This window comes from Triturus cristatus, chromosome 7, assembly GCF_964204655.1.
Source record: "Triturus cristatus chromosome 7, aTriCri1.1, whole genome shotgun sequence".
Taxonomy (NCBI): domain Eukaryota; kingdom Metazoa; phylum Chordata; class Amphibia; order Caudata; family Salamandridae; genus Triturus; species Triturus cristatus.
In genome coordinates this window covers 1,855,751,834-1,855,779,052 of record NC_140590.1, presented here as the reverse complement: position 1 = coordinate 1,855,779,052, position 27,219 = coordinate 1,855,751,834, and the positions used below count along the sequence as shown (strand labels likewise).

At 47.0% G+C, this 27,219-nt stretch overlaps 1 protein-coding gene across 5 annotated transcripts in view; it reads right to left on the bottom strand.

Annotated features, from left to right (window-relative positions):
• Nucleotides 1–27,219, bottom strand: part of LOC146813463 (uncharacterized) — a 106,282-nt gene that overhangs the window by 9,565 nt on the left and 69,498 nt on the right. For 4 of the 5 annotated variants that reach the window (XM_085620226.1, XM_085620227.1, XM_085620228.1 and 1 more), the window contains 4 exons: nt 24,539–24,586; nt 21,034–21,069; nt 15,072–15,161; nt 557–667 (listed from right to left, as the gene is read on the bottom strand). In XM_085620226.1, the coding sequence (XP_085476352.1) occupies nt 557–667; nt 15,072–15,161; nt 21,034–21,069; nt 24,539–24,586 (285 nt within the window). The remainder of the gene's footprint in view (nt 1–556; nt 668–15,071; nt 15,162–21,033; nt 21,070–24,538; nt 24,587–27,219) is intronic. The other variant, XM_085620229.1, reaches the window with a different exon arrangement.

Below are 27,219 nucleotides of genomic sequence, written 5' to 3'. Positions count from 1 at the left end.
CTTGAATAGTGTCTTTGGGGTCTAACTTCATCCGGATTTGTGAATGGATTTCATGGGGATTTCTCTGTGCTTCCCGGAGCTCTGCTAGGTTGCGGCCATCACGCTTGGCTGCAAGCCACGCCCGCCCCATAAATCCTATTATGCCCTATGGCATTTATATTTCTGCAGACGGGATATCCGTCACCGTTGTGATGGAGTAGCTCGTCCACGAGATCTAAACCAGGCCCTAAGTAGCCATCGCAGCAGACTCCACCATCTCTACAACTTCATGCTTATTATGATAAACGTATCTGCTGGGGCCTATGATTGTCCTCTTAGCTCTATAAACGTAACACAACCTTCAACAGGGCCAAACTACAGAACACCTTTATTTCTCGCATAAGGTACACAAGCCTATGAGATCCAGACCCAGACAGGTATTTCCACAGCAACTTGTAACAGAAGAAAGGAGAGTTTGATGGGTAACGAAGCAAAACTTAATTAAACAGGACGACACAAACGTCCCCAGAACACTGTCTTAGGTGCTGGTGATACTGAGCGGTGGGTGGTTTCTCACCTGATAGACTGTCAAACACGTCTCTCCTTTGATAGTGCTGCATGTCGATGGGATAGGTCTCGCCGTCTTCATTAATACAGAATGATGCAGCCGATGCAGGAACTTCAGTCACTGTTAGGAAAATGAATTTATTACTACATAAAAAAGCCTCCTCAGGAAAGTAAATTATAACCAAGCACAGACAGTTTAATGTTTCTCCTCATGATATGTACCTTACACCTTTCTGCAGGAATAGATAAATGTGCAAACCATGTTAGCTGGCCATGGTGGATACTAAATGTGTAAAAGAATGAGAAAGCAAGCTTTGGCTGAACCAATGCATGTCATTTTTCAATGGTTCTAGCTGACCTTTTAACTTTGTGAGCGTTTTTTGCCCATGCTTTTGAGCGCCAACAAAAATAAAAAAGAAAAGCAGAACAACAGCAGCAAAAGCAAAAAGAAGCCGCACGTAAGGATATATGTATGCATACATTATCATACTTGTGCACGTATGCATCTTCACACAGCTGCCTTTTTCTTTTGATTTATAATTTACTTTTACAAGATGGTGGACACCAGTCTTGGAGCAGTAAATTAAAAAACATATGTGTAACTGCTTTAAAGAAAAAAGAGCAGTCCAAGACAAAAAAAATTACAAAAAAAACAACAAAACAGAGGGGCGAGGGAACAACAGACGAAACAGTGGGGGAGACATTAATGCCATTGCAAGGAGGAATGGGGAAGGAGAGAAACAGAGAAACAGGGGCAATTTTAAAGATAAAATATAAAGCCAGGTTGGCAGAGTTGGAAAAAGCAACAGACAAGCTGTGGGAGGGGAGCAACACAGGAAGTGAGGGGGTGGAGATCGGAGCGGGAAGCAGCACAAGAGAGAGAGAGCAAGGAAACACAAGCACTCCCATGGAATACTGAAATTAAAAGGGAAAAGTAGGTATCTAAATGTAAGCAGTGGAAGGATAAAACTAATCCAATCAAAAGGATTCTAAAGAAGCTATGCTCCAGGGAGGGACAAACAGAAGAAGAAGGAAAACTATCCAATCAGAAGCAAATAAATAAGACTGACAAGAACGTCAACCAGTGGTAAGCAATGGGCTGAATCAAAGCCCACTGTATAGGTATTCAACAACAAGTAAACAAGACCTAATAAAGGGCCTTTACATTGCACTGCATTACTTCACGCTTCTTGCACTGGAATGTGGGGTATCCACTCACATTTTCATTATGGAGAATTACCAGCTTAGATGCATCTGTATGTTATGCAGCCCAGTGGAGATTACTCATTGTAAAATGGAAAATATTTTATAAAGTGGGTAGAGGCAGTCAAATAATTGCATACATGTTGGCCCACCCACCAACTTCTTTGCAAATGCCAAAGTTTCAATTCTTGGGGTCGCTCATTCAAAGTGTTGCGGCCAGTCTCTGAGAAGAGTGCAAACTGCTAATAAACAAGACTCCTCAAGCTCTGAATAGGGGCCCGCGGAGCCGGATCGCTGCCAGTTCAGCTCTGCGGCTTGACGTAACCCCAGGTGAGATTTTAGAAGTGGGGGTCTGGCACTGGTGCACTCGCCATTGGGCTTCGGAAGCCAGTCTTGGAAGGTCTTCCAAAGTCAAAGCCTAACATTTCCGAGGGTAGAGAGAATAGCACCATGCTCATTTACACTAGGATCACTGTAACATAAGGAGATGTGTTTCAAAAACCAACTATATTCTTGAAAAGATTGTTCAACATGGAAGGAAACGCTACTAGAATACATTCTTAAGCTGGCAATACCTTCGCTCCACTGGGCCTTTCCAGGGCCACCCGGAACAGGTCCTGAACAGCCAGAGTGGTGGTCCAATGTTTTGCCAATACTTGGTTATTAGATCAATCATTGTTTAGCTTTGACGCTAGCTCAGGTAATAGAAATGGTGTAGTCACGAGCTGCGCTACGTCTTATGGAAAAGATATTAGACGGGCCTGAGAATAAGGTGCTCAGTTTTGCCTTTTTTTATTTTTGGCAGATATCCACATACTTGGAGATCTGGGATGATGGGCTACTTGACCAGTTTTGGAGCTCTGAGAGGCAAGGACTGTGGGCAACCCAACCCAAGGAGTGTATCTGGCAGTTCACACACCACTTGCAGTCATATTGGCACGCTCATTCTCAGGAAGACAATACTAATAAAGTCATTTCTATGCACTTGTCTTAATGGCGGGACGCCTGCAGACTGAGGAAGAGAAAGGAAGCGCCAACTCGAAATGGAGGGGACTTACATTTATATCAGAAAATCTTAGCAGAGTTTGAAGGGTTGATTTGTTAAAAAAGGGCCCAAGAGATCTGTGTCAAAACGTTTTTAATGCTAAAGCAAAGCTTTCTTGGTCCGCAACAGGGAATACTCCTACTTTGAGGCGGGGCCCTTTACGTGGGGGTGATCACATACCTAAATTATAACTATGACCTTGAGAATTTGAACTGACTTCTCGCACTAGCGTGGAGACTGTGAAATGCTCATTTGGCTCCTGAAATGTGGCCCCCTTATTTTGAAAGCCATTGATTAGACAAACAACCCTGCTATATGCCCTCTGGAGTTGGGCTAGAAGGTCTCTGGATATTCCGGGTGAAACAGCATTTCCACGCTCCTATCTTGAAGCGAAAATGGCCACAACCTACAAATGTTAAGCAACCAGGGGACAAATTTAATATTCCCATTTGGAAACCAGGGATGTGCAATTTCACCACAAAATGGTCTGCAAACAGTATTGTAATTTGCAAACCTCTATACCAATATGTGGCATCAAAGATGATTGTTTGCTGGGATTGCAAACATACCTGCCTAATGAATATATAAATATACGGTTGTGTCTTGCCCCCCATGTTGTTTTCCCTCTATTTCAACCAAGTTGAGGACTCCTTAGCTAGAATTCCTGCTGATGCTCCCTCATTAGGGAATATGAAGATTGCCATGCTTCACTTTGCGGATGATACGCTCCTTGTTTCTAAAACTCCCAAGGGGCTCCAGACGCTAATAAACCAATCCAAGGCTTTCTGCGATGAGAGGGGTCTAGAAATAAACACCAAGACAAAACTCATGATACTAAACCTTCATAAATCCTTTAAAGGATGTTAACTCTAAACAACGCTCATTAAGAGCGGGTGTGTAGCTTCGAATATTTGGGCGTAAGATTGGCTGAAGGTATGAATCGGATGCAACATCTAACCAAGACCAATCTAAAATGTAAACAGATAGTTGGAGCCCTGAGAAAGGAACACTCTTGCTCATATACCAAACCGGTTGCCCCAGCTCTAGAGATCTATAAAAACAAGGCAGTGCCCTTCGTGGGGCTGAGCTGTGGGGCTTTGAGAAAGTGGAATATCCCACACTAACTAAGCATATGTTCCTTAGGAATTTAATTTCCCTACCACCCAGTACTCCAATACCCCCCTAAAACTAGATATGGCGGTTAAATCCATTAAAGACTTAGCCAAATTACGTCCTCTTATTTTTTGGCAGAGATTGATTTTGACCCCCGAATTGTCCTCGTATGCCGTAGCCTTTGAAGAAGTCTGCACCCTAGATACTTCTAAGATAGGCTGGATAAGGAACATCAATATTCTACTTGACAACATCGGGTTAAAGGGGGGCTGCACCAATCGCCTGGAAGTCCCCACAAAAAAACAGCATCTAAAATCTATGTATTGGGATTGGGTATTTGAGAACGAGACCAGGCAAGTTCAGAAGATTAACAGGGGAATTCTAGATTTTAAACTGCTGCATTCCCTGGAGGGCTTCCTTGATCTTATTCAAGTGCCAGCAGACAGAAAGTTATATATTCAATTTAGATATGGTACAACGCCTTTGAATGCATTAACACATTTGTGGCTCCGTAATGCTGTTAGCAATAAGGGTTGTCCTTGCTGTTCTGCCCTGACAGAAACTATAGGCCACATTTGATTTTGGTTGCCCAGTATACTCAGTCCCTAGAAGCAGACGGCTCGCTCCTATATGCAAACGGCTGGGACCCGGAGATCATAGTGTGGCATTACGCATTTTAAGATCTGATGCAAGACCCCTGTTTGCCTGTGCAATTGCTAAATTATTGGGCCATGCGTGGGGAATCAGAAGGAACGTACAATCTGAATCTGCAATTCCATCGATTTGTCCTAATGTGAGTCCCCTGACTATGGCCAGTGAATATCAGTCTGAAGTTCCCTTGTAAAGTCAATGTATAGCATTAGATACCAGAAGGTGCGGGGTTCATTGTTTTATAATACTACACTTCTTTTATCGAAATGATGATTTTAATCGGTATAGATTTTACTTATTGTATTTTATCTGGCGGAAATCGGTATGCCCCGGGATCATGACAGAACTCTCCGGGACAGCCTCCAATTCTTTATCAGTGTATGGGCGACTCACATCGTCTTCCCATAGGACAGCCTCCAATTCTTTATCAGTGTATGGGCGACTCACATCATCTTCCCATAGGACAGCCTCCAATTTTTTATCAGTGTATGGGCGACTCACATCATCTTCCCATAGGACAGCCTCCAATTCTTTATCAGTGTATGGGCGACTCACATCATCTTCCCATAGGACAGCCTCCAATTCTTTATCAGTGTATGGGCGACTCACATCATCTTCCCATAGGACAGCCTCCAATTCTTTATCAGTGTATGGGCGACTCACATCATCTTCCCATAGGACAGCCTCCAATTCTTTATCAGTGTATGGGCGACTCACATCATCTTCCCATAGGACAGCCTCCAATTCTTTATCAGTGTATGGGCGACTCACATCATCTTCCCATAGGACAGCCTCCAATTCTTTATCAGTGTATGGGTGACTCACATCATCTTCCCATAGGACAGCCTCCAATTCTTTATCAGTGTATGGGCGACTCACATAATCTTCCCATAGGACAGCCTCCAATTCTTTATCAGTGTATGGGCGACTCACATCATCTTCCCATAGGACAGCCTCCAATTCTTTATCAGTGTATGGGCGACTCCGATCATCTTCCCATTTGCTCCGTAGCTGTGTGAGAGTAGGCGTCGCATGGGTGTGCAGCGAATCGGCAAACCAGTGGATTAGATGCATCCCAGTACAAGTAGGCACTACATAGTTGGATGAGTGAGCAGTTCGGTTGTCACAGCCCCAATTAGTGAAGCGTGTAACAGAAACTGGCTTGGTGGGAGCCCATCTTCTCCAAACAAAACGTCATATGGTGAGCACACCATCCCTGTAAAGGTCGCCCATGGTCAGTATCCCAGCCGCCTCCTAGTCCGCAAGCTCCATCCTAGTGGTGAGCCTATTACCACGCGGCGTCCCTAATAGTGCCAGTGCTGGGCAAATGGGTGAGGGCAGCATGTGATGTATAAACAATGCTTATAACATTGATAAGCTACCTGTCCGAAAGGGCTTCTCTATGTTGTAAGAAGCCCTTTACAGGGTTTGCAACTGCCAAAGGGATTTGTACATCGGGCACCTCGTCAATCACTTTCATCACATATACAAGATTAGGCATAATATATATATTTTGTATAATGTATTTATTGAAATTTCAAACAGGCAAGCACATACATTTATCTGAGTATATGGGCTGCAATGCTGCAGTCAGTTACATATCTGTGATATCCCGGAACAGACTGCCAATGACCCACAACTTCACAAGAGCAGAGGTACAAGGCAGGAGGGTGTAGCATTGTTTGCAAAGGAAAAACCCTTGTGTGTCAAATGGGCCCAGACACCTGCAACAGATATGCTTGAAGGTGGCCACAAATGTCTTTAGGGTGAGAGTATCGCAGCAAAGGAGTGATACAAATCTCAGACACTTCTTGACAATTGAAAAGGTCCTTTCAGCCTATGCCCCAGAACATCGCAACTCAACGTTGATCCAGCACAAAGATCAATGCCACGAGTTTTCAATCATAGTTCCCAACTTCACTCACATATCCCAGCAGTGCGATCAGCGGAGAGAACTTTGTATCCTCTCCGGTCATTTGCTGCTTGGCTTTAGATATCTGTCCCAAAAACTCAAGTATTTGGGGCAATCCCAAACGAGGTCTAAGAAACCGGCTTCTGGGGCTGAGCAGCTCCAACTATTTGCCCAGTACGAGTGGCCACAGCATCACAGACCCAGGAGTTATTAAACGGGTGGGCTAGATGGGATTATTGCAGTAGAGTTTGGCCATCCCGGTCCACTCCCATCAGGAACTGTCTACTGTGTGAATATCTTTAAGCGGGCGGGCAGCTGAGGACAAGAGAGGCGAGTGAAGCGGTCGAGGATGCCAGCCTCAATGTCTATATAAGGCATGCGTTGGCTGTTCTGAAAACAAGGCTGTATGTGTGCCTGTGCTATGAGATAGTATATTTCCATAGTGGGACAGCAACTTCCCCCTTGTCATATGAGAGTTGCATCTTGGCCCAGCAAATTCTAAGACACAATATGTTTTATATCATAATCTGGACAAAGTAGAATTTAAAAACATGGTGATGCTAACAGCGGATCTTTTTTCATCTTGATCTTGTCCTAAAGTAAGTGATCTCATCGGTTTATCTTGAGCCAACTTCGGCTATTAAATGTTTCCATCATTTTTAAGAAAGCTAAAAGAGACGACGCGTTCCCAGAAACCCAACATTCTGAGGCCTTCTTTGCCGATGCTTCAATGGATGTGATGGAAACCTGCCCTCATCGTCCAGGGACAAGGCGAGAGACACAGTGCAATCCCACCAGTCGGTGCTCACAGATAATTCCTGGTACGCGGGCAGCACCAGATTGATGAACACAACAGGAGTTAACATTGTTGCCCAGATTTCTGTGAGATCCCAGAAACCTCCTCCACACTGCTCTGCTTCACTGAACAATGGTTTACAAGTGTCTTAAACAACATTCTTGGGTCTCTTGGTACAACACCTACAAAGAATGCACAGACCATTTTGCACAAGAATTGAGCTTGACGCCCACAATAACCAAAGCCACCATTTCCTTGATCTACAAGTAGCTCCTAGCTAACAATGTGGTCAAGTGAACCATAGATTTTGAGTACATTTGAGGTACGCATTCGTTAATATTATATCTGCCGGAGGGAGCTCCCTACTAGACACGTCTGACCAGGCTGCAGACACTGAATCTGTTCACCTTCTAGAGTCATGTCACACAGGGAACAGCCACCAGAAAAAACCCAACCATCATCACACCATCCCAAACGAAATCACAAAACCCACAATTGCGCTAGTTACCGCCATGATAAATAAAGATCAATGCGGAGGAAATGACAATTAGAGGCCGTGGGATATTTCTCTGAAAGTCTAGAGTTGTTTGAGAGGGGGATGGGGGAGACAGGAAGGTTTGTTTATTCATTTGAACAAGATGGAACTGAGACACAAGCAAAATTGATGAGCCTGTAACTGTCAATGTAAACTACACTTATGCAAAATCTTTGCTATGGTTTATTGTCCATGACATAACAAAATCCAACAAAACTACTATGGTTAAAAAAGAGTCTTAAGCTTCCTGGTCTCAGAGCCACAGGGGGTAAAGAAAGATTGTGGTACCCAGTGAACTGGTGGTAGAAGAAGTGTGGTTCCTGACTGACCCTAAGTACTCTCTATAAACTACAATTTAGGTTCTGTTATTGAAAGCCGCCAATACTTTAAAATAGTCAAATTCTACAAGTCAAAAATTGAATAAGAAGTCCTCTTTTCAGTCTCTATAAATGTCTTAAGAAAGCCTTGTCAGCGCTTTGCATTCTCCATACAGCCAGTGCCCCATGCATCGTACTCTAGTGACTGTGCCAGCTGATGGTCAAGCCTTGTCTGTCAGATGCCTCCACCGCATCATCACTAGCCCCTGCACTTCCACCAGGGACCCCATTCTCCTTCACAGGCACCATTTTTAGGTCTCACCTGAGCCAGCGCATGCACTGCTCTCGCGAGACATTTAGTGAGTGGGCTTTAAAAAGCCGACCACAGCTTTTTGAGTGGCCTAGAGCGTGCGGTTACGCGCACAGTAACGCACATTCCTCACATTGCTCGAGGGCACCCTTACAGCGCGCCATCTAGCTTTCCTCTCGCTTGCTCTCCCAAGCGTGTCCTTCAACGAACCTCCCCCTACCCCACCACAGAGCGCGTCTCGCAGCCGCGCGTCTTGTTTATGCTTGCTTCAAACTCATTCTCATCACTTTAACGGCCGCGCGGCCAATGCTTGTTTTTCAAGCTTCTGGCTAGCTTCAGCATTGTTTCTGGTCCCTACAGCACACCTGCGCCATGCCGGAGGCTTTGAAACCCAAAACTGTCGCCATTTAACAGCTCCTCCTGCGTCGACTTCTGACCTCACGTTCATATTTTTGAACCTCGGTTTCTGGCTGCTGGCATGCGCTCTCGACTTTACAGCCTCGGCCACAGATTAAGTAAGAGGGCTAACTTCATTCTCGCGGTACCTCTAATTTGCACCCCAGGGACGCATTGCTGGCCTGTTGTGAGCCAGTTGCAGAGGTTACCAGCTTGTTAAAGCTCTCCCTGCAGCATTTAGTATGTCCGCTCCTCCCCCTTCCCCACCACAGAGCGCGTCTCGCAGCCGCGTGTTTTGTTTATGCTTGCTTTAAACTCGTTCTCGTCACTTTAACCCTCACAGTCCCACCCCTCGCACCCCAACCCTCCGTGGCCGCGCACCCTCACAGCCCCACCCCCTGCATTAAACTACTGTTTTCACTCTGCGGTGTCTCTTCTCATCCTCCTCTCACTCGCTTCCTCTCAGCCCCCCCTCAAAGTGTCACCCCTGCATCACCACAAACCGTCTGCCCACCGACACTCCCTCCCTGCATTCCACCAGCCTCACATCCTCACCGTCGTGTGCAGCCTCTCCGCCCCTTCGACCTCACATCTCCCACTCCTTTGTCACTCACCCTCTGCCTCACCCCACCAGCTGTCTCACCCTACCCTGTCATACCTCCCAGCCTTGCATCGCCCCCTCTCACCACACCCTCACAGTCTTATCCCCCACCTTTCACGCGCCTGCACGCTTTCACCCACCACTCTCCCCTCATAGTTTTGCTTCCTTCCCATCGTATCTCTCACCCCTGCATCACCTCGCCCCCTGCCTCACCCTACCCTTATTTCACCACCCTCGCAGTGTCACTTTGCATCATCCCTGCCCATCCTATCTCCCCCTTTCTTAAACCCTCCCTGTGTCTCACCCCACCCTCACACCCTGAATCACCCCCCACAGACTTCCAGCGCCTGACCCCATTCATGCTGAAAGCTGGCAGTGTTTGCTGCATCTCGTGATTAACCCCTTCGAGCCCTCGCCCTGCCTGTCGGTGCTGTTTGTTGTAGGTTTGTCCTGCATTTGTTTCTGATTGTCGTCTGAGGTGTACTTCTTTCTGTTTCTTATCGCACATGCAGATGTTCGTACACACGTGTCTCTGAGAGACAACTTGTTTCTAGCCTTTATCTCATACACATTTTTCTAGCCTTCCACACTTGTGGTATACGTGCGCGTAATACATTTCTATAACACCACACTGCCTCAGGGACTCAGCTCGTCACACAGAGTTTTCTTGCACATGTTCCTAGCGGTGCACACTCATGTCAGGGCGCTGCTGTTAGTAATTAAGTGCTGTGCAGCCTCTCCTAGGGGTACACCTTTCAGCTCGCACACACTTCGAGGGTTGCACACTTGAGATCCTTCGCAAGCATTGGCGTTCAGCAGCTTGGCACTGCCACCTCCCTTTGCTTGACCTAGCTTCGGCCCTTAGCATCCCTGGAGTTCAGTAGTCTGGCTCTGTCTTGCCACTGCCACACGCTGGTCTGGTACCCGCCCTGCACAGTCCACTCCTGTACTAAGGTTACGAGTGACCTGGCACCCGCCTTTCAGAGGTTCTTGCATCCACCCAAGTCTGGCCTGGCACTAGTGCGTCCCAGCCTGGCACACACCGGGTGATGATCTCCGCACCTCCTTCTAGACCCCAGCTCACTACTGTTTGCAGTCTGTCACTCACCCCTCACCTCCCTGGCACTCACCCTTCACCCCTCTGGCCTGGCAGTCACTCCTTGCCCCTGGCACTCACCCTTCTCCCTCTCTGGCACTCAGCATTGACTCTCCGTGACACTCAACTGTCACCTCCCTGACACTCACCCTCGACCCACCTGGTACTCATATTTCCCCTCCCTGGCACATATCCTTCACCTCCCTGACACTCACCCATGTCCCTCCTGGCATTCACTACTCGCCCCCTTGGCACTCACCCTTCACCTCCATGGCACTAGCCCTTCACCTCCCTGGCCTGGCAGCTACCCTTCACCCCTTGCACTCACCCTTCCCCTCCCTGGCACTCACCCTTGACCCTCCTGTCTCTTACGTCTTACCTCCATGGCACTCAACCTTCATCTCCCTGGCACTCACCCTTCATCCCCCTGACCTGGCACTTACCATTCACCTCCGTGGCACTAGCCCTTCACCCTCCTGGCCTGGCAGCCACCCCTCACCCCTGGCACTCATACTTCCCCTTCCCGGCACTCACTCTTCCCCTCCCTGGCACTCACCCTTGACCCTCCTGACTCTTACATCTCATCTCCCTGGCACTCACTCCTCACCTCTCTGGCACTCACCCTTCACCCCCCTGGCCTGACAGTCACCCTTGTCCCTCCTGGCATTCACTCCTCACCTTCCTGGCACTCACCCTTGACCCTCCTGGCACTAGCCCGGTTTCCCCCAAGAACAAAAAATAACATGCATTGGCATAGCCAATAGGTCTCGCCTTTGGGACCTTATAAGTGTTTAGCCATGCAACAGTTGATGTTGTTGCACCAAGGATATTGTGCTGCATAACTAAATACTTATAGGGTCCCAAAAGAGAGACCTATTGGCTATGCCAATGCTTGTTTTTATCTACCCCAAATAGTAAATAAGTCCTGCTTTTATAGTTTTGAGGTCAGAGGCGGATACAGCAATATCCCTCGAAGGCTGTACTCTTGGGGGGGTAGGGGATCACATCAAATGCCTTCTCTTGGCCCTCAAAATAAACAAGCATTGGCATAGCCAATAGGTGTCGCTTTCGGGACCTTATAAGTATTTAGTTATGCAGCACAATATCCTTGGTGCAACAACATCAACAGTTGCATGGCTAAACACTTATAAGGTCCCAAAGGCAAGACCTATTGGCTATGCCAATGCTTGTTTTTTTGTTACACTTGTTCGTCTCTAGTCTGATGGTTTCCTTTCTGCCGGTGTGAGCCACCGGGAGTCATATAGGAGGGGTACCAGTTGTGATAGCTTGAGCATCACAGCACTGTCTGAAGCCTCCGCAGACCTAGTCATACATTTGCAACTTATGCAGATGTCCCCCTCGTTACACTCTATCCAGAGTCCCCATGCACACGCCCAGTAAATGTGTGATTGTCACAGACTGCCTGTTAGATGCACATAGTCCACAACATTGCTAGCGTGAAACGTCCTCAGGAAAATCTATGGTGTAGCCTTAAGTTAAATCCCCTTTTTTCCTTAAATAGAACACAATTTACATGGTAAGACTTATTTTTCTCAGACCCACTTACAATAGGTGTGGCAGGTGGCCCGAACTCGCAAAAGAAAGTTCAAGTTGTCACACAAACAGAAGCACAAGAATGCACACACACACATAAACTGGCACACACAGAAACAAGGAAGCAAATAAGCACACACAATGACAGACACACAGGAACGGACACAAGAACACATGTAGACACAAACGGGGAACGAACACAGGAAAATAAACTTACATTCATAAACAGGGACACATCCACATACAATCAGGAACAAAGTCATAGATGTAAACGCACAAACACAAACAAGCAAGGACACTTACACAGGGGCAAACAACACTGCAGAGACGCTCGCAAGCACAAACAAATGAGACAATAATAGGGACATCAGTACATACACAAACACACGGCAGGCAAATAGGGATGGACAAAAAAAGAAACAGCCACACACAGGATGGACACGGACAAATAAGGGTACCAGCAAACAGGAAATCAGACAATGGCACAAACCTACAGACACAGACAGGTACATCGAAGGAGACACGCAGGTATCCGTAACAAGGCCCTGGACTGGACCACCTCCTTCCTGTCCGGCAGAACGCAGAGAGTCCGCCTCACCCCGTTTCGATCCAAGGCCTCCGAGATCATCTGTGGCGTCCCTCAAGGATCCTCCCTCAGCCCGACACTGTTCAACGTCTACATGGCACCACTAGCACGCATCGCCCGACAGCACGACCTCAACATAATCTCCTACGTCAACGACACTCAGCTGATCCTCTCCCTCACTAAGGACCCCCTCACTGCCAAATCCAACCTCCAACAGGGAATGAAGGCCGTCGCCGACTTGATGGAGGACAGCCGCCTCAAACTGAACACAGACAAAATGGAAATCCTCATCCTCGGATCCAACCCCTCCGCATGGGACGACTCCTGGTGGCCCACATCACTGGGGTCCCCCCCGGCCCCCACCGACCACGCACGCAACCTGGGAGTCATCCTCGACTCAAAACTCTCCATGACCAAACAGGTCAACGCAGTCTCCTCCACCTGTTTCAACACCCTCCGCATGCTCCGCAAGATCTACAAATGGATCCCGACCAACATGAGGAAAACAGTCACCCAGGCCCTTGTCAGCAGCAGACTCGACTACGGAAACGCCCTCTACGCCAGAGCCTCGTCCAAGCTCATCAGCAGACTACAGAGAATCCAGAATGCCTCCGCACGCCTGATCCTCGATGTCCCACGCCGCGACCACATCACCCCCCACCTGAGGAACCTGCACTGGCTCCCCGTCGACAAAAGAATCCCCTTCAAACTCCTGTTCCACGCATACAAAGCACTCCACAAAACCGGCCCAGCCTATCTCAACAGTCGACTCTCCTTCTACGTACCCAACAGGAATCTCCGCTCCGCTGACCACGCCCTGGCCACGGTCCCACGCATCTGGAGAACCACTGCCGGAGGCAGGTCCTTCTCCCATCGCGCCGCCAAGACCTGGAACACCCTTCCCCTCTACCTGCGACAGACCGAAGACCTGCTGACCTTCAGGAGACAACTCAAGACCTGGCTCTTCGACCAATAGCAGCAGCAACCCCCCCTCCAGCGCCTTGACACCCTCACAGGTATGTAGCGCGCTTTACAAATTATGTGATTGATTGATTGATTGAATGCACACAGAGACAAGAACACACACAATAAGAGCGACACAGAGGCATGCACACATAGGGACAGGCTCGTGCACAGGAAGAAATTACATAAGGATCAATACATATAGAAACGCACGCACGGACATGCAAACAGGAAAAAAACTGCACACAGGGACAAGAACACACACAGTAACAGATGCACAGGAGGATAGGGGAGTGCACGCGCGTGCGCGGTAAAAGTAAAACAAGACGCGCGGCCGCGAGACGCGCTCTGTGGTGGGGGAGAGGCGGGCGCAGTGTACCCGGCAGAAGCGCTACTGGCAGCATTTTACCAGCGGTGTTTAAGCAGAAGCACTAGGGCCGTGCGGACTCCTCGCCTGCGGACGGCAGCCTGCAAGTTGCCGCTAGTGGGCGCTGTTACCACGCACAAATACAGTAGAACCAATTCGCAGCCACGAGGACAAGTGGCGTGTGACGCCAGTGGCTGCCGCTTGGCTGTGACTCACCGGCAGGCTCTGGGGAAGGCAGGGATCCCGGTCTCATAGAGCTCCACTCCACGGTGGTAATGTCTCCCCTGCAAGAGATGGTCAGAGACCCCGGTAGGCAAGGAATCGCAGGCGCACGCAGCGTCTCTTCACAATTATAGTCCGACACTAAAACGATTGGTGGAGTGCGGGGGGCAGGAGGTGATAAAGCACCACGCAGAAGCTTCACAGAGCGCACCATTCTTTGCAGGCAGCCAGAACACGTCCAATGTAGGTGTATACACTATGAGCAGAGCACTCGTCTAGCTCCAAGTTAACCAGGCATGTCCAGTGTAAGTTGCAAAACATACACAAGCTTAAATCAAAGCAAGCAAGATGCACGGCCGCGAGACGCGCTCTGTGGTGGGGGAGGAGCCTTGAAGAGCGCACTTGGGAGAGCAATCGAGAGGAAAGCCTGATCGAGCAATGCAAGGAATGCGCATTACTGTGCGCGTAACCGCACACTCTAGGCCAGCAAAAGCTTGTGGTGGCATTTCTAAAGCCCACTCCCTAACTGTCTCGCCAGACCAGCGCTGGCTCAGGCGAGACCTAAAAAAACACAAGACGGAAACAAAATGGGCTTAAAAAGATAAAAGATGTGGAACTGAAAATGAACCCTAAAATAAACCTCACTGAAAGAAAAAGTCAAATCATCCCAAAAACAAAACACAGCAACATAAGCTTTCACTCACTACAAACAGACAACAATGTTTTGCCAACAAACGAAAACTCAGGGATATACTAATAGTACATTTTGGAACATTGGGGAATGTATGTGAGCTGATAAATGATAAATTTCCTCTTACCCACAGGCATTTTGACAACATTTCATTTCTTGTAGCTTACCTGAGTTGAGGCACATGGCGCTCACTTCTTTTTCTGTGCACTGATATTCAATCAAATGTCCATTACCTTCAATACCGTGAAACGGTAACCCTGTTTTAAAGGTGAAGATTAGTATTGCGGAAAATGTATTTTGTTTCCAACCCATGAATTCAAATTCAATGCGGCACAAACTGCGACGGAGATAGAACCAGCAGAATAGTGTCAGAAGATTTTTAAAAACATGAGGCGTGCTTGCTGATTTGCTGCTCTCGATAAATGTCATATCTGTATCAGAGCAGATGATTGGACTTAGAGATAAGGAGACGAGATACCACTGACCTAGGAAACTGCGGCTAAGTTGTCCCCAATCTCTCCCTTCTCACTGGTTGCCTTGCATGAAAGCAGGATGCAGAGTGGGATCAATCAATCAATCAGTATTTATATAGCACCGCTTATCACCCCTGGGGGTTTCCAGGCACAGCTGGTTCTGCAAGCAGTGGTACTTGGATCTTCATCATACTTGGTGCGTACTGCGTGAAGCGGTGCAGAGCTGGATGCAGCTCATACTCATTACGTGGTAAGGGCACGGGTACCGGGCACAGTACTTTACCCAGTAAATATTGGGGAGCACCACTGGACATGTAGTGGAGCCACGCCCTGCACCAGGTGCCCACTGGATACTATAGGCACAGGTACTCGGCTCAGGACGAAGGGCATCCGTGTACTGAAAAACTGCTAATAGACATGGTTTTCTACCAAGATCACCTTCTGGCCAATGTTATTAAAAACCTTAGAAATGCCCTGAACAAACCTAACGTGGAGGGACCTTATGATATGAGGCAAAAACTAAAAACACCAAATGAACATCATCAATTATTTCATTTCTGTTTCATGTGAGATCATAAGAGGTGACGGGGGAAGTAAGGTTGGGGATCATACATTGTGTTCCATAAATCAAGATAATGACATAATTTACAAAGCAATAAACTATTTAATATCAATACATGAGAATGTCTCTGAACAATCAAAATACAATCAAACCTCTTTGATGAACCTGCACCCTACCCCGGAAGTGTCAATAAAAAGCAAACATTACGTGTATTCCGCAAAACATTGCAAAGAGCAGTTGGTAAAATGTTAACACACAACACTCACCTTCTGCAGACACAAATATTTTCATACAGTGATTTAACATGGGAACGCACCTCGAGTATGCTACATTTTTAGTATATCTGTGTTGTCAACCGACTGTTTTCAATAAACATTTTATTTTTTGTACATAAACATATGTCTTTCATGACATACCCAAGGAAACTAAATCATATACAAACAAAAAACTAGTGTCTGGGTTGTAGGAAAATTCCCCTTTTTGACAATGGCCCCCTCCCACCTTTTTCCTGGCATCTGATGCATTTTTGACAGAAGTGACTGGATTCATGTTATCCAGGTCCCCAGAGCCAGACCGCTTTCCCTAAAACTGTACAATTGGTCCCCTAATTGGCAATACCTTTAGCACCTCTTGTAAGTCCCTAGTAAATGGCACCCCTAGTACCTAGGGCATAAGTACTAAAGAGGCTCTCTAAGAGTGGCAGCCTGTATTGTGCCACCCTAAGGGACCGCTCGCCACACTCGTACAGACTGCCATTGCAGGCTGCATGCCATGATGCAGAGAAAAGTGAAGATACGACTCGGCACACCTCCTGTGAGCCATGCCTGCAGACACTGCATGCAGTACAGGTAAGCCACTCCTACTGCAGGCTTTACAGCCCTAAGACAGGGTGCACTATACTACATGCATGGAAATATGTGCATGAGTAGATATGCTCCTGTGATGTCTAAGTCAACAGAGAAGCCATTTCGAGTACATGTGCTGGACACTGGTGTTTTACAAGTTCCACAGCTAAATGGTGGCTTCATAACATAACATAACGTGTATTTGTAAAGCGCACAGTCACATGTGAGCATCTTGGTGATGACTAACAGATGTAAATTGTTACTCAACTCAATGGCTTCACTGAAACTAGAGATGTTTGATATCAAACATCTCGTATTAATAAGCCCACACAGATTCCATTGATGGATGTATCTATACATGCACCCAGAGGGCACCTTAGAGGTGCCCCTGAATATCTAGTGACTTCCTGTGTACCAGCTGACTGGTGCAGACCAGCCTGCCACCACAGGCAAGTTTCTGACCCGATGCAGGTTAGAACCCGTGCTCTCTAAGGGCAGAAACAATGCCTGCTCCGGCCAGAGGTGTTGTCATCGCCTCTAAGCACGATGGCTTCAAAGGCCTCAGCCACCTTTCATATGCGACCCAAGGCTTCTCCAGACAGAGGAAATGCCACCCGGGCCCATTTCGCACCAGGGCAGGTGGGAAAATTAGCTAGTCAGGAGGCATGCTACCCTCTGAGGCTAGTAACACCCCTGATGTGGGCTACCTGCATTTAGAATTCCACCATATTAGTTTTGGTGGAATTAGGCTCTCTGGGTCAGGGTTATGCCCACTTCCCACAGGAAGTGGTCATATGGAGGGTGTAGACACCCTAAAGATAAGTAGCCCATTGGCTACTAACTGTCACTTCCTGTAACCCCCTTAAGTTGAGTATTTAGGTAGCACCCCTGCAACCAGGAACTTAGATTTGTTCGATCAAGCAGAGAGGACAAAGTAGAGCCGAAAGGAAAGCGAGAATAGGAGACTGAATTGGGACTTTTGGTGCCAAACCCTCCCTGCACCAAGTCTCGACAATTGTGACCAGTGACTCATCCTGCAGCTGATCAGCCCCCCAGGAGACTGCCAGCCCTTTGAAAATCACCAGTAATCTCCCTTGGAGTAGAGGAGCTACTCCCCTGCAGTTGGCAGTCACCAAAGAGCAAAGTTTGGTTCACCGAGTTGACGCTCAGCGTCCAGCCCAATCCCGCAGCACCCCAGGAAGAGGTAACTGGGCTCCTGAAGGTCAGTTTTTGCCGGACAAGAGAGAGGAAACCAGGACCAACCAGAGTTGCACAGGACCAATATCTGGGGTAAAGGACCCCTTTCAGCAAACAAAGACAGTGAGAGTCCAGTCCAGACTCCAATGATACCAAGCAGCCGTCGAGGGACCTCAGCATTACAGAGACCCATTTCCAGAGAGGCCCAGCTGTCCTGATTTTTGCACCCTCAACCTGCGAGAAAAACGATTGCAAGACCCTAGGACGCACAGAGCCCAGACAACCTTTTCACTCTGGACCAGAGCAGATACCGACAAACCAACTGTGCTCCCTTGTTCCCGGGATCCTTGTGACCTGAGAACCCCGTCAGGAGCTCTCTGACTAGTCCCCAATTCCCCATCTGCAGCCTGCTTCTAGGTGGCCCCTCTTCTTTCCACTGGTGTAGCGTGCACAGCTACCAACCCGACCAGTACTTCTGCACCTGCAAGCACCAGGGCAGGTAACGAATAACTGCTGGTAGTACTTTGGACCGTGGCCCCTTATGACCTTAAGTCACAAAGGAGACCCCCAGAAACCAACTGTAAATACCTATATGCTATCTATGCCTTTTCCCTCCATACGAAAGCATTGTGCATTTAAGTAACTGTGTTACTTACTTGTAAAATTCAATTTTTAAAAAGTACTTACTTGCTATCGAAGTTCTTGGTATCAAAATGTATATAAAAATACGACTTATTTTTCAACATTGGTCTCGGATTTATTCTTGAGTGTGCCTCTCATTTATTGCCCGTGTATATCATCAAATGCTTAGCACTGCCCTCTGATACACCGAACTGCCCGCCCACACTACCACAAGAGAGAGCATCTGGGATATCATTTGTGCATCTGTAAAATAATTGGGGTTTGCCAGGACACTTTACAGTGTTTCTTGTTTTGGTCCACTACATAAAGTTCCAGTTTCCTACAGGATTATTTTAAACCACATAGGGGCCTATGCATCAACAATGCCATTTGCGATTCCTTATTAGCGAAAAATAAGGAATCGCTAATAAGGAATAGCAAAAGGCTATGCATGTAGGAATCGCTATTCAAATAGCGATTCCTTAATATTCCTTATTACCGAATCGGTAATACCGAATCGGTAATAAGGAATACCTACCCATTCATTCCTATGGGCTTGGAGGCCCATAGGAATGAATGTAAAGCCAGTCTGTATTAGCGATTCGGTATTACCGAATCGCTAATAGCGGGAGCACTTTCAAGGGTGCCAGGGTGTCAAAAGGACACCCTGTTGCACCCCTGAAAATGATATGTGCACATATGTTGCACACACACATGCTCTAAGGGCATGTGTGTGCGCAACATGAAACTTTGAAAAATGCACAAAAGTGCATTTTTCAAAGTTTTTGCAAATTACCATGCAGTTCATCTTCATGGTAATTTGCTCTCCCTATTAGCGAAATCGCTAATTTTTTAACTTTGATGCATTGCATTTAAGGAATCTCACTTTGGGATTCCTTAAATGCAATCGCTATTTAAGGAATCGGTATTTAAGGAATCCCTATTTAAGGAATCGCTATTTAAGGATTCCTTAAATAGCGATTTCTGCTTTTGGGTTGATGCATTGGGATTGGGTATTTTTTACTTAATACCGGGAGCTATTACCGAATCGGTATTTTACCGACTGGATTTTGGGTTGATGCATGAGGCTGATAATCTTTTATCCTATATATGTTTGCTTAATGCAAAACATCTGAGGGCGTCGCAGGATTCAAAAGAAATAGGTAAATATTTGAATAGATTGGTCCAATAATGGACCTGGTGATGCCGTCTTCTGCTTCTCTTGACATCAAAAAACAATAGACCATTGCGCTTGCGTTTCACTGAAATAGAAGCGAAAGGCAATGAGGAGTCCAGAGTCTGTTTATCTTTGATCGTATGTCGAGCACAGTGTTTACGATTGTCCCATAACTACAAATGAGGTTTTTGGTGACATCTTCAAAGCACATTTTTACCACTGGCTGGTTTAGTATCATGTCCCTACAGGGCATGTGATACTAGGTACCCCATTATCCATGAAAGGGAAGTATTTCACGCTAACAAATCATTCACAATATTTATTTACATTAACTGATGTTCATTGGATCATGATATCGCTCTGAATGATATCAAGAGGAAGCTTTGTTACAGTCAATGACGTCACAGCTCTGATTTCAATCCAGCGCCTGTGAAGCACAGCTCTTCATGAGGTGAAACACCAGGGCCTGGAAGGCTATTGCACTTGTGATCAGTAGCTGAAATATCCCAAGTTTTGGGATCCCTAATCCCTAGAACTGCCCACTCTTAAGATCCTGTTTCCGTGAGATCCCTTGCTGTGCCCTCGGGTTGGCTACAAACTCCACTGGACTCCCCTCCTTGTGCTCCCGGCCAATGTAAATGAAGGCCAGAGGCCTTGTGCAGACAGGAGGTCCTTCAGATTTTGTTTTTGGTAAATATAATCTTCTAGAGTATTGATAGGAGAGATGGCTGCCTAAACCATTGTGAACAACAGAAGGAGGGAGTTCTATAAAAGGACTTTGTGAACATTACTGGAGCAACTGTATTTAGGGTTACTTGTAACTGTTGAAAAACATTTACTCCACAAACCTCTCACGTTGGGTACAGATGTGTGTGCCACTTTCCATCGGGTAGCTCGTCGCCAAGGCGACTGCCAGGGAGAATTCTACCCAATTGTTTGTGATCATTGCTTTTGATAGAGACATTTTGCAGAGTCATCCAAACAAGAGTACTGGAGTGGCACACTGCGAACCCTCTGTGCTTATGCATCTTTAATTGAGGTCAAGGCTGTACCTCCCTCTTATTCAGAAAACACATACCCAAATGTTAAGACACTGTTGAAAAAAATATACAAAACTCAAGCTGCTGTTACTGTTATGCGTTCTTTCTGCTGCTTGCAAACTTCGAGGGTTGGGCACTGTAAAAGCGACCTTCTTGGTACAAAGTAACCATTTTTTGTGGGTGTGATATGGGGTTGAGCAGGATGGGGACTTACCTGGGTTCCGAGGCTGGAACTCTGCTCCAACAACACCTACAAGAGAAATAAAAGGAATGGTCAGAAAGTAAGGACGACAAAAGAGCGAACCAAATAAAACAACAAAGGTAGAGCATTTGTTTCCCCACTAGGAGGAACAGACAGACACCGACAAAGAAACAGGCTAAAAGGAGGGAGAAGTGTGGCCGAGGAAGAGAGAGGACGCAGAGCCCACTCGAGAGCAGAGTGGAGAATGTGAGAAAAGAGAAGAAACTGGAGCTGGAGCCTGAGTAGCTGGACCCAAGGTACCGCAGGAGCTTCAGGAGGCCGGCCCAAATGCTTAAGTGCCTCCTGAGAAATATACAGTCTGGAGAGTCGCTTGGCCCCGCCACTCGCCTGGAGGAGCGTGGCTTGCACTGGTTAGTGCGTGGTTACGCTGTCGGAGTTAGGGTAGAGAAGGGGGACAGGCAACTCCTTAAGGATAATAATCGAGTGTTAACCCAAAACACAACTATTAGGTGGCTAATTTTTAGGTCTCGGCTGGCGTTAGCAGCGCGCACTGCTCTCGGCTTCCGAGAGCTTCTAGGAATCAATGCAGATTCCGAAGCTCTAGGAGGCGGAGTCGAAGCCCCGCCCATCTTTTTAATTGGCTAGTGTCAGCTTCCATGCAAAACGCTGGCTTTTGATTGTAAAGGAGGCTTCTTAGACCCTCCGTGTCGCCGCCTTGTCTCCTTTTGGCCACGCCCACCTGGAATTTGATCTTTTACCGGCGGTGTGACACTCTCTTCTTCATTACTCACGACGCACTTTTTTCTTTGCATTCGGCTTTGGCAAAGTCAGCCGCGTGTTTACTTTTGCATCGCGCTTTCCGATGCGAAAATAAACACGCAACTGCCTTTGCGGTACCACGCTTGTTTTTCAAGTTATCCCAACCCACCCTTTGCAGACCAGGGCACCATGGCATGAAGTCATTTTCCCAGGGTCACAAAGCACTTAAGAGGGAAGCTGGGATCAGAGCTTGGTACTCTCGGTTGTACAGTCAGCACTGTCAGTACTGGCCCGCATCTTCCCCGGTGTTCACAGCTGCCTTTGTCTGCAAAACTCTCTTCGTGTTGCATTCTGCAGGCTGAGATGTGGGTATCCGCTGGTGGAAGGCTGAAGTCAGCTCCACCCGCTACTGTACTGAGATTGACTGGAAAACCAGCAGCCCGCGGGGCACAACGCAGGACTCTTTGCAGATCTGCCCGGAGCCCCTCCCGGCGCTCCTGCCACGGCTGGGCGGCCAGTCCTCCCTCACTCCAATGGTCACACCCGCATCAGCTGCAGAAACATGACACAGTAGGTTTATTATTAGCTTGCCGCACTTTATTACTTTGATTCGGAGCGCGGTGCCCGCTTCAGGACACCGCGCTCTTTGTCATTTTCAGATCGTGGCCTGCCTCTGCCGCACTCGTTTTAATGTGCAGCAGGGGGCTGTTGTGCGCAGAGGGGGGAGTTAGGCGCTATTGTAGCTGTGGGAGGGGCACCAGTGCTTATCACAGGGGCTGGTTGAAAAGACAGGGAAGCATTGACTGACATCCGGCGCTTGGGGTCCCCAAGTGTCCGCCTCGTCTGATGCCATCTCCGGAGGGTGGGCTCTGCCTGCCTCAGCTGCTGCCAGTGACCGTGAAAGAGGAGGACCTCACTTTACTATCCGAGGGAGGACCTCGCCCGCCTCCACAGAATTACACGTGCAAACGAACATTAGGTGTGCGATTGTTTTTGCATGCCTTGCCCTCAGATGACGTCTCGTGATATATGTAAACTCCGCCTCTGGGTGCCCTGCCGGGTGCACCCCTTGCGTTATCTGTACCAGCAGCAAAAGGTGGAGGTGGGAACCGGGGAGGGAGGGAACTACACAGCAAAACAAATATATAGAAGTGTCCATAGGGGCATAAATGCCTTGCCTTATGGGTTTTTGGGTAGAGGTATTGGCTGCAAAGAAGTGGTTGGCAGCAGTGCTCCAATGCACTGGGTTTGGGTGCATGGTTGTTTTTTTTTAATTACTTTATGTGTTTTTTGTTTGGTTCCAGAGGAATGTCGGCGTAACAGCAGTAACGCGAGCCACAGCCCAGTGTCAGAGCAGCCCCAATGCAATCAGTCGCAGGGAAAATTTGCATTCATTAGTGAGTGCACAGGAAATAGGATTTTTAATGGAAAGGTTAAGTGAGTTGGAGAGATTTTTTTTTAAAGGTGAGATAGATAGGCTAATGGGGAATTATTTTTAAAAGAATAACAGAATGCAGCACTACCACTCCTAAAACCCCTCAAGTAACCCCCAAGTCTGAAACCAACCTGCCATTCGGTTCACAGACGCCACAACATAGGTTGGCGGGAAGTAAACAATTCGGTTATAGGCAAACAAATACCATCCTCCCAACTTATTATTTTCAGTTGGAGGGCACCCCATCTCTCCTTGGACGAAAGCGCCCCGTTCTCTAGTCCACTAATGCACTCCGATGTTTATTACACAAACAACTGCTGTCCCCTGTGCTGTCTTCTCCTCCGCCGCCCCCCCCCCCCCCCACCACCATTTTATGATTCATGGTGTTCGCGCCTGTATGACAACCCTGCTCTAAAAAGATAAATAAATAAAAAACAATTTCAGCGCTGGAAGGCTGACAAAAGTTTATGCGGTTGGAAAAAAAGAACACAACTCCACTAATTTAATATGATCAACCCTAGTGATGAATATACTTTATGCAAATTCGAGATGTCTTTTCTCTCGCCCTCTCTCTCTCTCCGTGAAATATAACTGTAAGTTAATGTTCCTCGGCAAAAGTAGAAGTCCACACTGGTCCGGTTAATGGCTTAGGTATTAGCTGGCCCTAACGATGCATACAAACACACGCGTCTCTGTGGGCTGCGAGCAAAAGTTATGGCGCAGGGGCCGGCTGGAGTTGTAACCAAGGAGAAAAGGCACAACTCGGCTGCTCTGCGCCACTTCCTACTTCAGGGGAGCTTTTAAAAACAAGCATTAAAAATGCAATAGGTCTCGCATTTTATTAAGTTAAAGCCATTTGCTTTGCTGTACAATACCATTAGCAAAGCAAATGGCATTAACTTAATCAAAGGCGAGACCTATTGCATTTTCAGTGCTTGTTTTATTTTGCTTTGTTAACAAATCTGAAACAGTTTTTTTGGAACATTAGAGACTTTGAATAATTGGGCAAGATTCCAGAGAAGCTATGAGCAAGCTATGAAAACCCTAAAGGAAAGTTAAATTTGGGCTTTGGTTTGTTTTCTTATTTAAGTGATTTCTTTGAAGTATGGCCAGAGTTCTACAGGAGAGAGGAATATTTAGACACACGTCCCAGCAAAGGTGGAAGCAGAAAGTGCGAGAGGGAAGGTGGAAGAATAGAACCAAGTCCACACAGAAAAAGCTAGAATCAGAGGGGAAGGAACTGCAGCAAAATGCATATAGAAACGCTAAAAGAAGTAGAGAGGAAAACAAGTTTAATAAATACCCTCCACTCAGTACACTTGCCTGTGCTTGGTGTTTTTCCGAGGGACTCCAGTCTGGAAAAACCTGCACCTAAAAGAAGAACAGAAAGTGAAATAGGTGAAGAGAACAAAACCCGAAAAATCAAAAGGGAAAATAAAACGTCTGTGAATGTATTGAGGAACAATTTATTTGTTCCTTCCAACATTTTTTGTTTCCTTCATACCAATGAACCAAAGTTCAGAATAAAAGTAGCAAATGAGTGAAAAGCCCTTTCTGGGTCTTGTCTTTTTATAAACTATGCGAAACTACACCTACATATGGTGTCAGAAGTGGGAAAATCTGCTCTGATAAAATATGGAGAACAGCATTCATCGACTAACCAAAGGGCAGCAGAAGCTAGAGTGTGTGTTAGTACATTATCTTAAAGCGGCTGAAACTGAACGCAATGTTTTTCAAGACACATTAGATAATCAAGCCAGGCTGCGGCATAAGATGTCTGAGAGTCAGTTACAGTAAGCTCAAAGTAAGGGTCTTGCACTGACAAAGCCTACTATTTCACTACAAAAGTTCACTCCTGGCGAAGACCCTCAGGCCTTCCTCTTCAATTTTGAAGAAAAAGCCTGAGCAACCACCTGGCCTGTCAAGCGCTGGCCTCACTATTTGGTCCCCTCATTAACAGGGGAGGTTAAGCTGCACATCAAGCTGGAACTGGTCCGTGCGATGAAATCAAAAAGATTATCTTGGATAGACTAGGTACGGAAAAGAAAAAGGTTCCCCAGGTGATACTCCTAGAACCTTATTTTTTTAGGCTTGAAAATGCAGCCGCCCAATGGCTAAAACCTCATGAGGGCTCTAAGGAGGAAATAATGGCCAAAATTTACTTACAGCAACATTTGGAAGCTCTGCTACTCCCAACGCAAAAATGGTTGAAGGAATATCCTGGATTAACTATAAAACAAGCCATCTAGATGGAAAATACCTTTTCAAGAGCACAACAACTCAAAACGATATAAGAATATGCCAAAGGACCAAAGTCCATGGTTGTTACTTCGGAAAGAAAGTAATGGCTTCTCGGCGGATATCTCGGGGTCACGACCAGTTAGGCCCAACCCACCCTACCCTACAATGGTATGAATGTGAGGAAGGGGTCATATTGCCCGGTACCATCTAATTAAAACAACAGAAGAGGAACCAATGCAAAAAAATGATGTGCCACGTCCTATTTACAATAGCCAGGAACTAGGCCCCAGTTACTATGTGAGTTTAAAGATAAACCCTCAATGGGTCACCGCTTTACTGGACTCAGGTAGTAAATTCTGTTATCAAAGATAATTTGGTTCTTCCACAATAGATTATCCGAAATGGACAAGTGTATATTAGATGTGTTCATGGGGACCAGACAACCTATCCATTAGCAAAAGTCCCTGTGGAAAGCATGGATGGCCAGGAGACGTGGGTAGAGGTTGGACTACTACAGCCTTCAACTCCTCACCCTTCTTAGAGGAACCCTATCTGAAAACGGGGCACGGTTAAGTGACACCAGTTTCACCCATGACATAATAGAAAAGCGGCAACATATGAAAGTTATAAAGTCCAAGAGGGAGAGACACGAACAAAAGCAGAAACCTGCATCTAAAAATGCTTGAGTCATTCAGGGACATTAGGACTTGGACAATAGCTTTAGGGCTGCCCAATTAAATTATCTTACTCTTCAGTATGTTTGGAAGATGGGCCAAGAAGATGAGGGAAAGAACTTTCAGTTATATCTGTTGTTTCAGGTAAATAAAATAGGTTGTTGTATTGCATAGGAAAAAAAAAGATGAGTTTTCCCAATTGTTGGCTCCTAACCTTTTTCAAGGCCAAATTTTAATCTTTGTCGATTCCCAGCCCATAGCCAGACACTTTAAGGGCAGAGACAAGTTCTCAAGCCATATTAGCCCAGTTTTATTGGCTAAGCTTCCAAGCCCAGATCAAGAAATTCTGTCAAAAATGTGAGGTCTACCAAAAGAAGAACCTCTATCACCCTCTTGCTGTTCCTTTACACAGGATGTCTATTATTGGGAAACCATTTGAAAGAGTAGGACTACCCCTCGAGGACCGCATACTCGATGGTCATGTCCCCGACAGTACTATCTCTTTAATTTATAAAAAACTTATCAATAATCGGGCTGACCTCTTGGTGCGCCTCCGGGAGGCGTGGACGGGGGATGGGGTGGAACTGGACGACGAGGACTGGCAGTCCGCACTGTCGTCCCCCAAGGAAGTGGCCATTCCAGCCCGTCTCCGCCTGGTCCAGCTTAAGATTCTCCACCGGGTGTATGTGACGGGTCCCCGTTTGGTCTCAATGGGATTTTCTGAAGACGGGCTCTGTAAGCGGGGATGTGGGCTCAGTGCCACCTTTCTCCATATCCTTTGGGAGTGCCGCGAGGTGGCTGAATACTGGCGCCGGGTTCATGTGGTCATGGGACAAGTCACCGGGGTTGCGCTGTTGCCGGAGGTGCGTCGCTGTGTCCTGAATGTGTGGGAGCCCAATGATTATAACGCGGCTCAGACTCGGTGGGCGGCCCTGGGGAACATGATTGCCAAGAGAGATATAGCGCAGCTATGGGGTTCCCAGCGGCCTCCCACCGTGTCCGTATGGAAGGAGAAAATGGACTGGTGCATGTTCAGGGAGATGACTGTGTATGTGGCTCGTGGTAAACCTGGGGCATGGGGTAGAATCT